This window comes from Cercospora kikuchii (assembly GCF_019650295.1).
Source record: "Cercospora kikuchii DNA, contig_00008, whole genome shotgun sequence".
NCBI lineage: Eukaryota > Fungi > Ascomycota > Dothideomycetes > Mycosphaerellales > Mycosphaerellaceae > Cercospora > Cercospora kikuchii.
Window position 1 is genome coordinate 1,464,191 of NW_025408589.1, and position 12,755 is coordinate 1,476,945.

The 12,755-nt window shown below is 54.2% G+C and overlaps 4 protein-coding genes across 4 annotated transcripts; 2 read left to right on the forward strand and 2 right to left on the reverse strand.

Moving 5' to 3' along the window:
* Nucleotides 1-55: 55 nt before the first annotated feature.
* CKM354_001177100 (uncharacterized protein) lies at nt 56-3,254 on the reverse strand (the record flags this gene model as incomplete). The annotated part of the gene is made up of 2 exons (XM_044807273.1): nt 56-2,987; nt 3,160-3,254. The coding sequence occupies 2 exons, from the start codon at nt 3,252-3,254 to the stop codon at nt 56-58; spliced, it is 3,027 nt and encodes a 1,008-aa protein (XP_044663208.1).
* A 1,559-nt stretch (nt 3,255-4,813) lies between these two features.
* CKM354_001177200 (uncharacterized protein) lies at nt 4,814-6,569 on the forward strand (the record flags this gene model as incomplete). The annotated part of the gene is made up of 2 exons (XM_044807274.1): nt 4,814-5,048; nt 5,104-6,569. The coding sequence occupies 2 exons, from the start codon at nt 4,814-4,816 to the stop codon at nt 6,567-6,569; spliced, it is 1,701 nt and encodes a 566-aa protein (XP_044663209.1).
* A 1,617-nt stretch (nt 6,570-8,186) lies between these two features.
* CKM354_001177300 (uncharacterized protein) lies at nt 8,187-9,050 on the forward strand (the record flags this gene model as incomplete). The annotated part of the gene is made up of 1 exon (XM_044807275.1): nt 8,187-9,050. The coding sequence occupies one exon, from the start codon at nt 8,187-8,189 to the stop codon at nt 9,048-9,050; it is 864 nt and encodes a 287-aa protein (XP_044663210.1).
* A 1,739-nt stretch (nt 9,051-10,789) lies between these two features.
* Nucleotides 10,790-12,244, reverse strand: CKM354_001177400 (uncharacterized protein; the record flags this gene model as incomplete). Its single annotated transcript, XM_044807276.1, has 1 exon — nt 10,790-12,244. The coding sequence occupies one exon, from the start codon at nt 12,242-12,244 to the stop codon at nt 10,790-10,792; it is 1,455 nt and encodes a 484-aa protein (XP_044663211.1).
* Between the last annotated feature and the right edge of the window lie 511 nt (nt 12,245-12,755).

The window sequence follows — 12,755 nt, forward strand, 5'->3', positions numbered from 1 at the left end:
GGAAGCTCTGTACTCTTGGGCTTGAACTTGCTATGCGGCCCATCGCGTTTCTGACTCACATACTGTTCTGCCGAGTCTTGCCTGCATCACACGAGCTATCTGCCCAGCGCGCTTTGATGTCGTCGGCAAAGAATGTACGAGGCTCAGAACCGCGAACTGCGCGCATACGTATGCCGCTGAGATTGCGAAAAGTCTCGGGGAATTCCACAGTTGTCAGTTGGCAGTTGCGGTAGCTCTCGCATGCTGGCAGAGTGAAGTTCTTGGAATATGTCGGCACGTCGTCCTTGACCGTGTTGTTCCATGTGTAGCCAGTGACTTCCATGGTGCAAGGCGCAGTCTGGCTGTCACAACCCAAAGCAGCACTGTGAGCGTCGAAGAAAAAGGCTGGGTTGCCTTCATGATACGGACCATCAGCGATCTCGCCAGACTCTAAGTCATTCGACATTGGTGGAGCAGGACCCGCTTTCAGGCCAGTGCCATTTGCGAGAAAGACGGCGACATTCGGTGGACTGGCTGGAGCGAAGGGCTCGATCGGAGGAGGTGCATAAACATAGCCGCCACTGAAAAGCATGTGCTTGTATGGCCTAAGGCTGAGTGGAGGCTGTTGTGTTATGTCGGAAGTGCCGTTGCCACTGTTTGGTGAACTCGTGGCATTCCACGACGTTGTCTGGCGTTTCATCAGTCGAGCACTACCAGGACGGAACATCGGCAAGTCGTCGAAATTCATCGTGAAGTTGCCTTGCTCGCCACAAGTTGAAGCAGGGTTGATAGCTGACGAGGTTATCGTGCCGGTAGCACTAGCGTTGAGCGAGCGCTGTGACGATGTGCTTGCATGTGTGCTGGTGGTGAAGCTAGTGCTGCTTGACACACTCGACGGTGCTGCCACTCCGGTGCTGGAAGTTCCAGCAGACCGGAAAGTAGAGCTCGTGTCAGTGGAGGAACCACTAGCAGTCGTCACTGCATCAGATCGGGTGGTCGAGGGCACTGCTGTCGTCATGGACGTAGACGCTGTAGCAGTGGCAGTAGCAGCGGAAATACGCACGGTAGAGGAAGATTCGCGATCGGCAGCGGAAACAGTTGAAGACACCGTGCCACCAGAGATGGATGTAGCAGTAGCAGTCAGGCTGGAGGCTACCGAAGAGGGTGTGATGCTTGTCGATCCCTGGAAGGCGGGCGTTGTAGTCGAAGGGCCAAGTCCTGTTGATGTAGACGTGGCTGCATTTGTAGCTCTGTTCTCAGACGATGTGAGCACAGAGAGGAATTCGAGAGTAGACATCACAGTGCTGCTCAGTGAAGTGCTGTTAGGCTTCGCAATGGAGTCCGTACTCGTGGCTGTGGGAGCAATTGTGGAACCTGATTGGCTTGTCTGCTCGCCATCGGCAGCTTTGGTAGAAGTTGCGGAGGAGCTGAACGCCGTGTACGCGAGTAGAGTTGTGGAAGCTGATCGAGAGGTGGCTCCAATAGTCTGATGAAACTTATCTGAAGCTGAGCTGGTGGGGCGGTTCGTCTGAGTGTTGCCAGAGATAGATGTGGCCACGGTAGTACCATTGGTCACCGTCGTACCCATAGTGGCGACTCGAGAAGCAGAAGAGCTCGAGGGTCCCGAAATTGTGGGAAATGCAATGCTTGTGCTGTACGAAAAGGCAGAGGTGCCCAAGGTGTAGGTCATGGTGATCGGTTGCTGATCAACGCTCGTCGAAGACGCGGAGCCGTTGACTGCAGGCGACATGGTCTGCAAGACAGCCTCGCCAAGCGTGGCAGTCACCAACTGGGTGCTGGTCGACGTCGTGATATCGTCATGACCAAAGTAGACCACGCGTGTGAACTTGGTGAAGCGTGGTGGCAGTGTGCTAGCAACTTCCGTTGTTGAAGCAGCGGTCTGAGTGCTGGAGGTATTCCAGCCGACGCTGTTGATGCCAGTATAGCCAGTGCGAGAAGACGGTGGCGGAGAGACCCTCGACAAGGACCGGGTGATGTAGTTGGTGCTGGTCAGGGTGGTGGTCAATGCCGCGCTCGAGACGCTAAAGGTCGTAGAGCTGTAAGCTGGCGGTGTGAAGGTCGTGAGTGGCTTGGTTCGAGGGCCCTCGCCGGCGGCAGAGAGCTGCGATGGACTAGCCGACGCCAGAGGCACTGGGACAACGGTCACGAAAGAAGTGGCGATGTTGAGGGAAGCGCCGCTCGAAGGTGATGCCCCGCTCAGCCACACTGTACTGCCGCTGGTGACCTGAAAGGTGTATGAAGCAGATTTCGAGGATAGACTTGAGGGCGCTGTCGAGCCTCGAGCTGCTTGAATAGTGGTGAACACAGTAGCAGTGACAGTGGCCGCTCCCGAACGTAATCCTGGTGGAGCTGGGGAGCTCTCCTCCACGGTGACGGTGGTGGTGCGAGACACGATAGTCGTGATAGTGGAGACGGTGGTGTAAGATGTCGACAAAGAAGAGCTAGAAACGACGGCGGCACCTTCAATCGAGTTCGTCGGGGGGTATGCCGTGGCGGTAATGGTCTCCGTGTAAGGGATGAAGACTGTCGAAGTGGTGGCAGAGCATTCGGCAGACACCCTAGTCGCATTGAGTAAGCTATCAAGCACAAACCAGAGTGATCCAAAACAAAGCGTGAACCAGATGAGGAACGCGAGTATTGGCTTTATTCCGCGGTGTGCACATCGCTTCCACCAGTAGGTCGATGTGATCCATTGTATCGTGAGAACAAACGTTCCGCGGACAGCTTGCACACAGGTCCCGGCCCTCGCAGCCAGTATTTGCGCCCCCGTCTGCACGTATTGCACACTCTGCTCCGGAAATTGTTCCAAGACCGAGTCCTTGCGTTCACGAATGTCGTATAGAGGGTCTTGCAGGTTGATTGCCGGCCACGTCTGTAGTGACACGGTTTGTGGTGTCTCGCTAGACTTGGCTGCGCTCTCCCGCTTGTTCTGCGCTCTCTTCCCTCTGGCCATATCGAAAGGAGGCGAACATATGCTGTTCAAGATGCTGGGAAAGTGTGTGCTCGTGTAACGAAAATTCGAGATGCTGTCCATGCTGGAGACGGAGACGAGTGCGGTGTCTGACCGAGTGTCCTGGGTGAATCGAGATGTCCGGAAGATCCAGACGTGAGGCAAGAAGAGGCGGGAGTCGAGTGCAGGGCAACAAGAGATGTACTTACCCGGCAGTGCTGTTCGCAACGATTGTCACGTTCCAGTTCCTGCCTTCAGCGACCGCAATTGCGGCCGCAATGACGGCGACGAGCTTTCGCTTCATGGCGAGGAAGTGCCTTCGGTCTGAACGAGTGACTGCGGCGAGTGGCGATGAACGAGTGTGGTCGGCGGAAAGACAGTAAAGAGCGTGAGGTGGTGGTGGCTTGAAGGAGAGAAGCAAAGATGGACGTGTTGATGTTGACGCGGTCGCGACAGTGCGGTGCGGTGCGGTGCAGTCGCGTCCAGCTTCACCTGCAGCTAGTGCAAACGTCTTGACTTGTCGAGGCAGGAACGGAGTGTAGCAACGGCCCCACGACTGAGGCACCTGTATACCCGTTAACTTCATATGGACCTACATGTCTTCTCCAATCTGCTGTCATTTCAGCGCTTTACAAGTCCTAGCATGTGCAATGCCTCGCGCGAATTCATATTTCACATGGCATCGCCAGGCTCATCTTCAGTACCACGCTGCGCATATGAAGGGCAACACGTCGCCGCATGGAGCGAGATTGCACGTCCACGGAGGAGATGAGTAGCTCGGGGTCATTGGAAACCTCTTGTATCTTTGTACGGAGCGTATCGATTGCAAGCTGCCATGCAGTCGACAAGTGCTCGGTTGTGCTGACGCCAAGCACTGGTTGTTCTTGAACACTTCGATGAGGCTGCAGCGCGGATCAGCACCGAGAGACGGCCATGTCGCCCGCCCAGCTTGATCGAACTCGTTTCCCGGTCGTCACGTTGTGACACGTCGATGCTCCTGCTGTGAGACCTTGAGCCAGGGGCTTTGTGCGCAATCGTTCTGTCGCTCCAGGTGCGCACCATAAGAGTCGTTCACGCGTCGGCAATGCCGAACAGAACTCGTCAAAGCCACCGGATACCCCATTGATCACCTCCGATGTCCATGCCGCCTTTTACAATATGCAAGTGCATGGAGAGGATGTCATTCCATCATCCTGCTTGTCCTCATAAGCACCGCCTTGCGTTATCCCATCAAGGTCACATGCCACCTGACTATGCGCATCCGGCCTCTTTCCAGTATCTCCTCCATCCCACGCGGGCCTTTTGTGCGGGAGGGAGTACCTGAGACATTTGTCCGATGATAGCCCTGTGAGCTTCGAGAGCTCGTCAGGTGGCTATGACAGCACTACATCTCACCGCATCCAACGTGTATTAGTAGGGCCAGCTGCCGTCGCTGCCTCTGCTCGACGTTGTCCAGGCTTTCACGCGTCGAGACTGGGACTTGAGAGCATCCGAAACACTGAAGGGTCAGTCCTCAGCCGCCTTGAAGCGACGCCGAGATTAGCAAATCTACGCTGGCGGTCACGCAAAGGGTCTGTCCGCCGAGTCAGAGCGGGCTGTCAATTGATTCTGAGGCGCGATAGGCATGCTATAATATCATGATGCATGCAGCTGCCACGTTCCCACTCTAATCAGTAGCAGAGGGCGCGTGTACAAATACGAATTCACCGGTCCTCTTTGCATCGCCGAGCACAAGACTTTGAATTGTCTCGCGAACTGGTCAACGGTCGACGCGGAAGATTGGGACTGAGGCCGGCCGGCGCCAGCCACGCCACACCACACCCCGCATGCGCATGTGAAGCACGAGTCAAATCGGCTTTCAAAATGAGCAGCTTCGCACCACACCTCCAACCCACCTCGCGCACGCCTGCCCCCACGAGCACGAGCTCGAATCGTCGCCCGCAGCCTCGAACGCGCCGTTCGATCGACGTCATCGCCAGTCCGAGCCAACGCGCCAGGATGCAGGCGGAGCGGAATGGCTTACCGATAGGGAATGGCGGCGGACAGCGCGGTTTCGGTATGCCACAGCGCATGGCCGCCAGTCCGCCCAAGAACAAGAGTATGTCGAGGTGGAATACACATCTGCCGCTGGATATTGGCTAACGGGCCAGCAGATACTCAGCATGTTCCGTGCAAGTTCTATCTGCAAGGACAGTGCCAAGCGGGTCCCATGTGCCCATTCTCCCACGATATCGAGTCCACCACGAGACCAGCGCCCTGCAAGTACTTTGCGAAAGGTGGCTGTAAATTTGGGAGGAAATGCATGCTTTTACACGTCACACCAGACGGCACAATCGTCAACCAGCGATATCCTCCTCCACAGTATCTCGCGGGCCCCGCGCAGCCACCGCCCGCTGCGTATGGCCCTCCACCGCCTGGGCTTTTGTCGCTTCAGGCACAGGGACTCGAGCAAAGATCACAAGGGGAGGTTCCGCCCGAATTCGAACACTATCGTTACGGTCACCAGAATGGCTTCGATATGCAGCATCCTGACGTGACTTACACATCGGCATCACCGAAATTTGGCTCGCCGCCTGCGAATGAGCACTTCGCTACTTCACCGAAGCAGAAAGGCTTGTCTGTACTGGATGCGCCTCTGCCTAACAGCTTCGACAGCAACGGCATCTCATGGGCAGCCATCCATGGACCTTCCGGCGCATTAGCTGCTTCGGTGCCGTCTCGCTTTGGCGTAGATTCACCACCATCTTCGCTGCCTCGAAAGTCACAGCTGGGCAATCTGGCATTACGGGAATTACAAAACTCGGCATATGGAGGCATGGACAACGTGATTGCAAGCATGGGTTCATCGCCTCCCAGCGGGCCTGATGAACCGCTGTCGTTCGCAAAGAGACCGCTGCACTCGACTCGTCTACGTGCATCGAGAGGAGGCATGGTTGCAGCAAGCTACGGAGGGTTCGCACCTCCACCATTCGATGACTGGGAAGGAGACGATGATGGGCATTCCGATAGAGAAGAGGAGCTGCTGCCGTCCAGTCTACACGATCTCATCCCAGAAGATCGACAACGCCGAGTGTCGCGCAATGTGGAAGAGACTTCTGGATTACGGCGCACTCCTTCCGGACATGGCACATCTTCGGACAGCAAAGTGGGCAGCCCACACTCCTCGAGTCCCTCGCGATACAACAGCGTCTTCGCTCGTGCAGCAATGCAAAACGGCCTCGGGCACGTTGGATCGCCGCTTCGAGACTCCTCTATTCCAACGTCTCATCCCATCGGTGTCGGCGCGAATGGCGAGCTGAGCCCAAGTATCAGTAGCCCAGGACGACATGCGCAAGCGAGCATGAGCATGCTTACCCAGGGCTTGGCCAGAACCAAGCTTGAGGCTGCGAGGTCAGCGTCCAACGCCGCTCAAGCACAGGCTCCAACGCCGTCCAGGACTTTGTCAAATGGTTCAACCTCTGCCCGAGCCAGCATGGATCGCAACCTCAGCAGCAATAGTATCAGCCAACGAATTGACGAAGAGCAAGAACTGTTCGACATGGATATCGGCTCTGAAGCCAAGACGAGCAGCTCGAATGCGAATTTCGGTGCTATCGGCGGCGGAAGGACGACGAAGTAGTACTACTCGCCCACCCGCATGCAATTCCTGCCAGATCTGATCGGCGCTGACTGCAGTGTTCGTACTGCTCGAGAGACGGCGCTGCAGCAATTCGATCCTCTCTGGCACGGGAGGTATTGTATCAATTGCATCTCACGTGCGACCGCATACATCAGAAGCTAAGCTGCGCAACGAATATGCGTTGCAATTTTTGTATGATTTGGGGCTATGTTTCGAGCTTCAGCTGAGGTGAATCTGACCAATCGTTGCCGCGCAGGATCTGGAAGCTGGAGATAAACCTGAGCCCATTTTACTGCTGCGGATTGCGTTGCGACTAGTATCCTTTACGCCGTCGATTGGATTCAGACGATGCACTAATATCAGGGATCAAGGATATCGGCTCTGCAATACTTCAATTCTGTATTTGTTTGAGAAGAGATGAGCCATTCTCGGTGAAGCGTCAAGAATGGCGAAAAGAAAAGGAGTGCAAAAATACTTGGGGAAATGATGAGTAAAATTCAGCGAAGGCGCTGGCGGTTTCTACAACGACGCTCGAAAAAGAGCTTACATTTGCTTTCGGGAGAGAGGGCATTGGAGAGATACATTGGCGTTCTTGTCTCTTTTGGTTTTTTGGTTTACGTTCATTCGGGAAGGGCGGGGCTGCATATACGCCGACCTGGAGGTTCGGCGGGTTTGGGAAGCCGGGAGTACTTCGAAATTTTGCGATGATCCGTAGCATTGTGTGAATGGCCTTTGATGTAATGCGGATCTTGGTGTGCTTCATAATGTTGACTCTTTCTGGTCGCGCTTTGCAGTGGGCTTCAGAAGCCACGCACGGAAACCTTCACACTGCTTGTCCTTTGGCGTAAGTGATGCGCTGATCGAGGTCATAGCTTAGCGGACGAGGTCGGTCGCTCGTTCACAAACAGAACTCGGCGCCAGGTTACTCAGCCTATAGCCTTGAAGTTGGAAAGGATGTCAAGGCGCCGCCGCGGTGCTGCCTGCCATGACAGCCAAACCCGCGTGGAGGACACAAGCCGCCAGCCATATAAGCCCCTCCTGAAACTCGACACATGACTTTTTCGGCACAGGTATGTTACGTAGTGGCCGAAACGATCGGCAGCTTCATGTTGTACAATGGACAAGGGCGTGCGGTTCGTTGTGTCGCACAGATAGAGTAGTCGATGGAGCAAAGCGCCTACAAGCGAGATGAAACTCGGGCCTGGTGCGCGTGTTTCTCGGCATAGACGGCGTAGAATGTGGTCTGGGAGTTCTTGGAGACCAGGATGTTACCAGGTCTTTCGTTCCACGGCATGCCGACAAAGACATTCATCACCTAGATAAGACAATCCGAATGACCACCTCACTGCAGGATCCTTGGCCGTGGAGCACCTCCTCCTTGGGAAGGTGGCACGGCTATGCAGTGAGTGCGTGCGTGCATGAGTGCATGCGTTGCGTTGCGTGTGCAGACGGAAGATCTCCTGATCTGATGATATCAAGAGGAAACGGCCGCCCATTGTGTTTGCCGACCGTTGCTGCCATCCACTGAACTGAAAGAACTCAATCGCTCAACCCACTTCGCATAGGAAACGAGAAACAAGACCACTCCAGAATCAGACACAACACTACACTACCAACATGGACTACGAAACCGCAGACGGCTCCCAGTTCTCCCTCCGCGAAATCTGGACGCCATCAGAAGAACCAGAAGAAAATGAAGAACAAGAATCCGAAGATGACACCGGCAGCAACACCAGCAGCAGCAGCACACCCACCTTCGAGTGCACCCTCATAACCGCCTTCGTGGACGGCCGCGCCTACGCCGGAAAATCGCCCCAACGAATCTCCCAAATGGACGACGTCGACGTAATCCAATACCTCGAACCCGTCCCGGACACGAACATCTTCCCCCTCATGCCCCCAGATTTCACTCGCGCTCCAACCTTCTCCATGTCAGACCACTACCTCAAAGCGCCCCAATTCACATACTCCGACACTCGTCCAGGCACAACCTTCGTGGCCGACCAACTCCGCTCCGAAGCCGCAATCCTTGAACTTCTGTCGAAACATCCCCATCCAAGTATCGTAGAATACTACGGTTGCGTACTTCAAGAAAACTCTCAACGCATAACGCATTTATGTCTGAAGCGGTGTTATTGCAATTTGGCAGAATATGCTTCCGTCGGCCTTTCAGACGACGAGAAAGACCACCTTCTTGAGCAAATCCAATCAGGCCTCAAACATTTGCATTCGTTAGGGTTGGCGCATAATGACATTAATCCGGGGAATGTCTGCGTTGATGCGAGCGGGAACGCGAAGATTGTGGATTTTGATTCTTGTGCGCCTTTTGGGAAGAGGTTGGCGAAAGGGGTCGGGTATGTAAGGGATGCGAATGGAAGACCTGTGTCGGATAAGAAGAATGATTACCAGGGGTTCAAGGATGTGGTGGAGTTTTTGAGGAAGGAGAGGAAGAGGGCTTCGGCTTGTTATCCGCAGGATTGATGGCTACAGCACCAAGAGCGTTCGATACGAATGTTTCTCTGTACGATTCGAAGGAAATGGTGGCGTGTCCGTTCATTGAATTTGCGAGACCCTCGCTGGAAAAGCCCGCAAGCTTTGAATGAGAACTCGATACGCTCAACTACACCTGGCCTCACTAGTGCGACTGGAATATTGGAACTCTGACCCGGACTTACCAGTTTGCTGCGTATCGAATTTCTATTTGAGGCGTCTCTATGAGCTTGATGCGTCACATTCACAGCTGCAACGATCGCTTCGGATTGAATGCGAGAATCGGTCTTCAGCTAAAGCTCCCGAAAGTCCGTGGCCTGTACATGCAAAGCACAGAACACAGACCTCAGATCAAGGTAACAAGCTGATCACGACTCCAAATTCAGAACACGGTCGAGGCCAGTAGGCCCAAATACGATGGATCTCATGTCATCGTCAGCTTCAAGACGGGACTGCTGCTACTCGCGGTGCCTTCGCAGAAGCCTGTGATACAGTATTTAAGGCCGTAAAACCGCTTCCCGCTTCCCACTTCCCTTCTTCTTGAGCTTCCATCTCACTGCAATTCATCTCAATCCGCCAGTTTAAAGATACTGATCGACACTAGAAGGAACATCCACAAATCGCAATGTTTCGCAACTCCATCAACTACATTCTCCTTTGCCTGTGCGTATCGACAAGTACGTGAATCAATTCAAGCTGTGAGGCAAGAGACATACACTTACAGAGAAAGCACCAGTCACCTGCTTCCCAATCAACGACGAATCCCTCCAGTGCGTCCGCCGCGGCTGGCCCTTCGGCTGCCTTCCCTGGGCCGGAGGCTCTCGCGCTCGAATCGGCGCCGAACACACCCTCAACATCATCGTCCAGCGTGACGGAACAATCGTACATGAGTCGACGAACGAGATCGCAGCCGCATCATCCATCAACTCAAACGGTTTACATCAAGTCGTAGTAAGTTCGGCGCCGGGATATGAAATGTTACGTAGGGATATTTATGTCGATTTTACGGTTGGGGATAGACAGTTCGGACAGCCGAATCAACAGTTGGTTTTGAATGGTCCTAATGCTTTTGTGGCGTTTTCGGCGGAGGATTGGCAGCATCTTGCTGAGGGGGAGAGGGATAGGGGGGATGTGGTCGTGACGGTCAAGTATGTGGTTGATCAAGAGTTCTGAGAGGACTCATTTCGATTCCGAGGATGGGAAAGAGAAGAGTGTGCGTAGTGATGATGTAGGAGTATGATATGTACGACTTGATGATTGATCAATCTAAGGCATGGTCCTGATCTCTTGTAATAGATAATACGACTGCATACTTTCTTCAGATCAACCATATGTGTGTGCGGGTAGATGGTACCTCATGACATCGCCTGGGATTGCTGAAGAGCTCGCATGACTTCTCTCCCGACACTCTATCCCAAACGTTCCCCGCTGAAGCTCTCGTTCATGATCCACTCTTTCCGTGACCGAGGTGCTCCGACCCTCACCCATCTGAAACGCTGTAGCGCAGTCTATGCACAAATCCCTGACATGCCATTTTTGATTGCCAAGACGACCTTTTCCCCAAACGCCGGGCTCCATGAATCCCATCACGTTCTCTATATCTACATGACTCTAGCTCCCAGCACTTGGAAAGCCTAAGCAATGTGCCTCTCGCTTGCGCAACGATATTCTTGTTGTTGTGAAGATAATATGAAAAGCATCGCGTCTCGCCAAATGCAATGGAATTCGCCTCAGCCGTGCCATTTGATATTGCAACCACTCATGCTCTTCCTGAACTTCTCGATCCGGTCTTGTATCCAGCCACAATTCCAGTGCTGCTCTTCTCGCTCGTCACTCTTTCCGAAGCGAATATCGCGTCCCAGATGACACCGACCGGGCGCCCACATCCACTGGATGCATTCGCCGTCTCCCTCACGTATGCACGCTTCAGCACATAACTCTTCTGATTCAACTGCTCTCTGCTGAAAGTCTTTGAGCTTGTAGAAATCTGTGTCATCTTTCTCTGCGAGATGTGCGGCTACAAACTTCTTGTCTTTGGACAGGTTGTTCCACGAAGTTCGGTTTACGGAGACGTGCTGTGCGACGAAATGGTCGAAGATGTTGCCGTGCAGGTACTCATGCTGCCAGCCGTGTTCCTCTGCCCAATCGAGCTGAAACTGCCAATACTGGTCGACTTCGATCGGGGTGACATGATGCCATGTTATGGCAGGTGTACACCAGTGGTGATGTGTGAAGTCAATCGTGCTTATCGTCTCGCCCTGAATGAGCGGCCACGCGGGTGTGAGCGGGATCTCAACCGCGAGGAATGCTCTCGCCAGGATCTCGTCACCACAACAAGCCACCGCAGTCTCCCGTTCCCACGATTCATCGTATCGTTCTTTCCCTGCATTCTGGCGTGCTGCTGCGATTGTATCGGCCGCTTTCCTAGAAACGACGACACCACTTCCTCCATGCGCAAATGTTGTGTCCCCAATGACATTCTGCGCCCCCAGGTAGTATGGCTTCTTGGGATCCATCTTCTGCAGCCAGAGCAGCAAGTTCAGCCACGACAAGCTCGTGTCTGCCTCAATCATGACGAACCAGTCGATCTTGTCATCGGCAGTCTCGAAGACCTGATGAAACATGGGCAAGAACTTCCACTTGTCCAGATTCCATCCATTCCCGCCTTGTAATTTGCTCATATCCTGGCCCTCACGCTGCCATTTCTCAATCTCCCTATACAGCTTGAAGTCCTCATGCTCTTCCCGGATCTTCTGGCTGACTGGAGCAATTGCATCGTGGATTTGTACATCGGCAAATGTTTGGTTTAGATCGGAGAAGATCATGAAATTCGGCACACACTTGAACGTGGTGACAAAGTGGGTTGGAAGCTTCTGGTACAGCTCGGTTGCTCCAGTCTTGAGGATTACCATGACCCTGTCGGCGCCTGGCAAAGACTTGCAGTCCCCATCTGCTTTGCTCGACGGCGACAGTGGGGGAGGCGGACTTGTATCGATCTCGATGAGTGGCTTGCCGTTTTCTTGTGGCGCAAGAGGTGCCGGCTGCTTGTAGGCGGTCGTGTATTCGCGGGCCGTGGGCAACCATGTATCTCGAAAGAGGATGACGGCGACGAGCAGGATGGAGATGATGGCGATGCGAGGCAGCGTGAAGCTGCGGGCAGCGGGCCAGAGAGAAGCGGAGCTCATGATGGCCTGCTACCGTGCAATGCTCGAGTCCAGAGAATAGCGAGCGTCGCGGGTCATTGAAGCGGACGGCGGTGCGGTAAGTAGGTCCAGGGTAGCAAGCAGGTGCATACAAGCAGTGTCAAGGGCATGCAATGAAGAGGAGAGCGCTCAAAGTCAGTCCAGCATCAGCAGCAAGAGGAGTGTTTAGCAGCAGCCAGATACGAGCAGATGCGTCGTCATCAGCGGACCGAAGACATGGCGTGAGTTGGAACCGTTGCTCGCCTGTCCGTGATCATCCAGGAGCAGGTCTGCACGTTGCTCTCCAGCTCCTCCCTCTTCGCCAGCTCCGCGCGTACGAAGCGCCAGAGGTTTTGCATGTGATAGAGTGATCTGCACGGAGCTCTGAATCGAGTGCAACGGCCTTCAGCTGCTTGTGTCGAGGCTTGACCGAGCCAAGTTCGGAGGTAGTCCGCTCCCACGTGCTGTGTCACCAGCACAAACACGGCCACTTCTTGGTAAACAGGAACAAGAA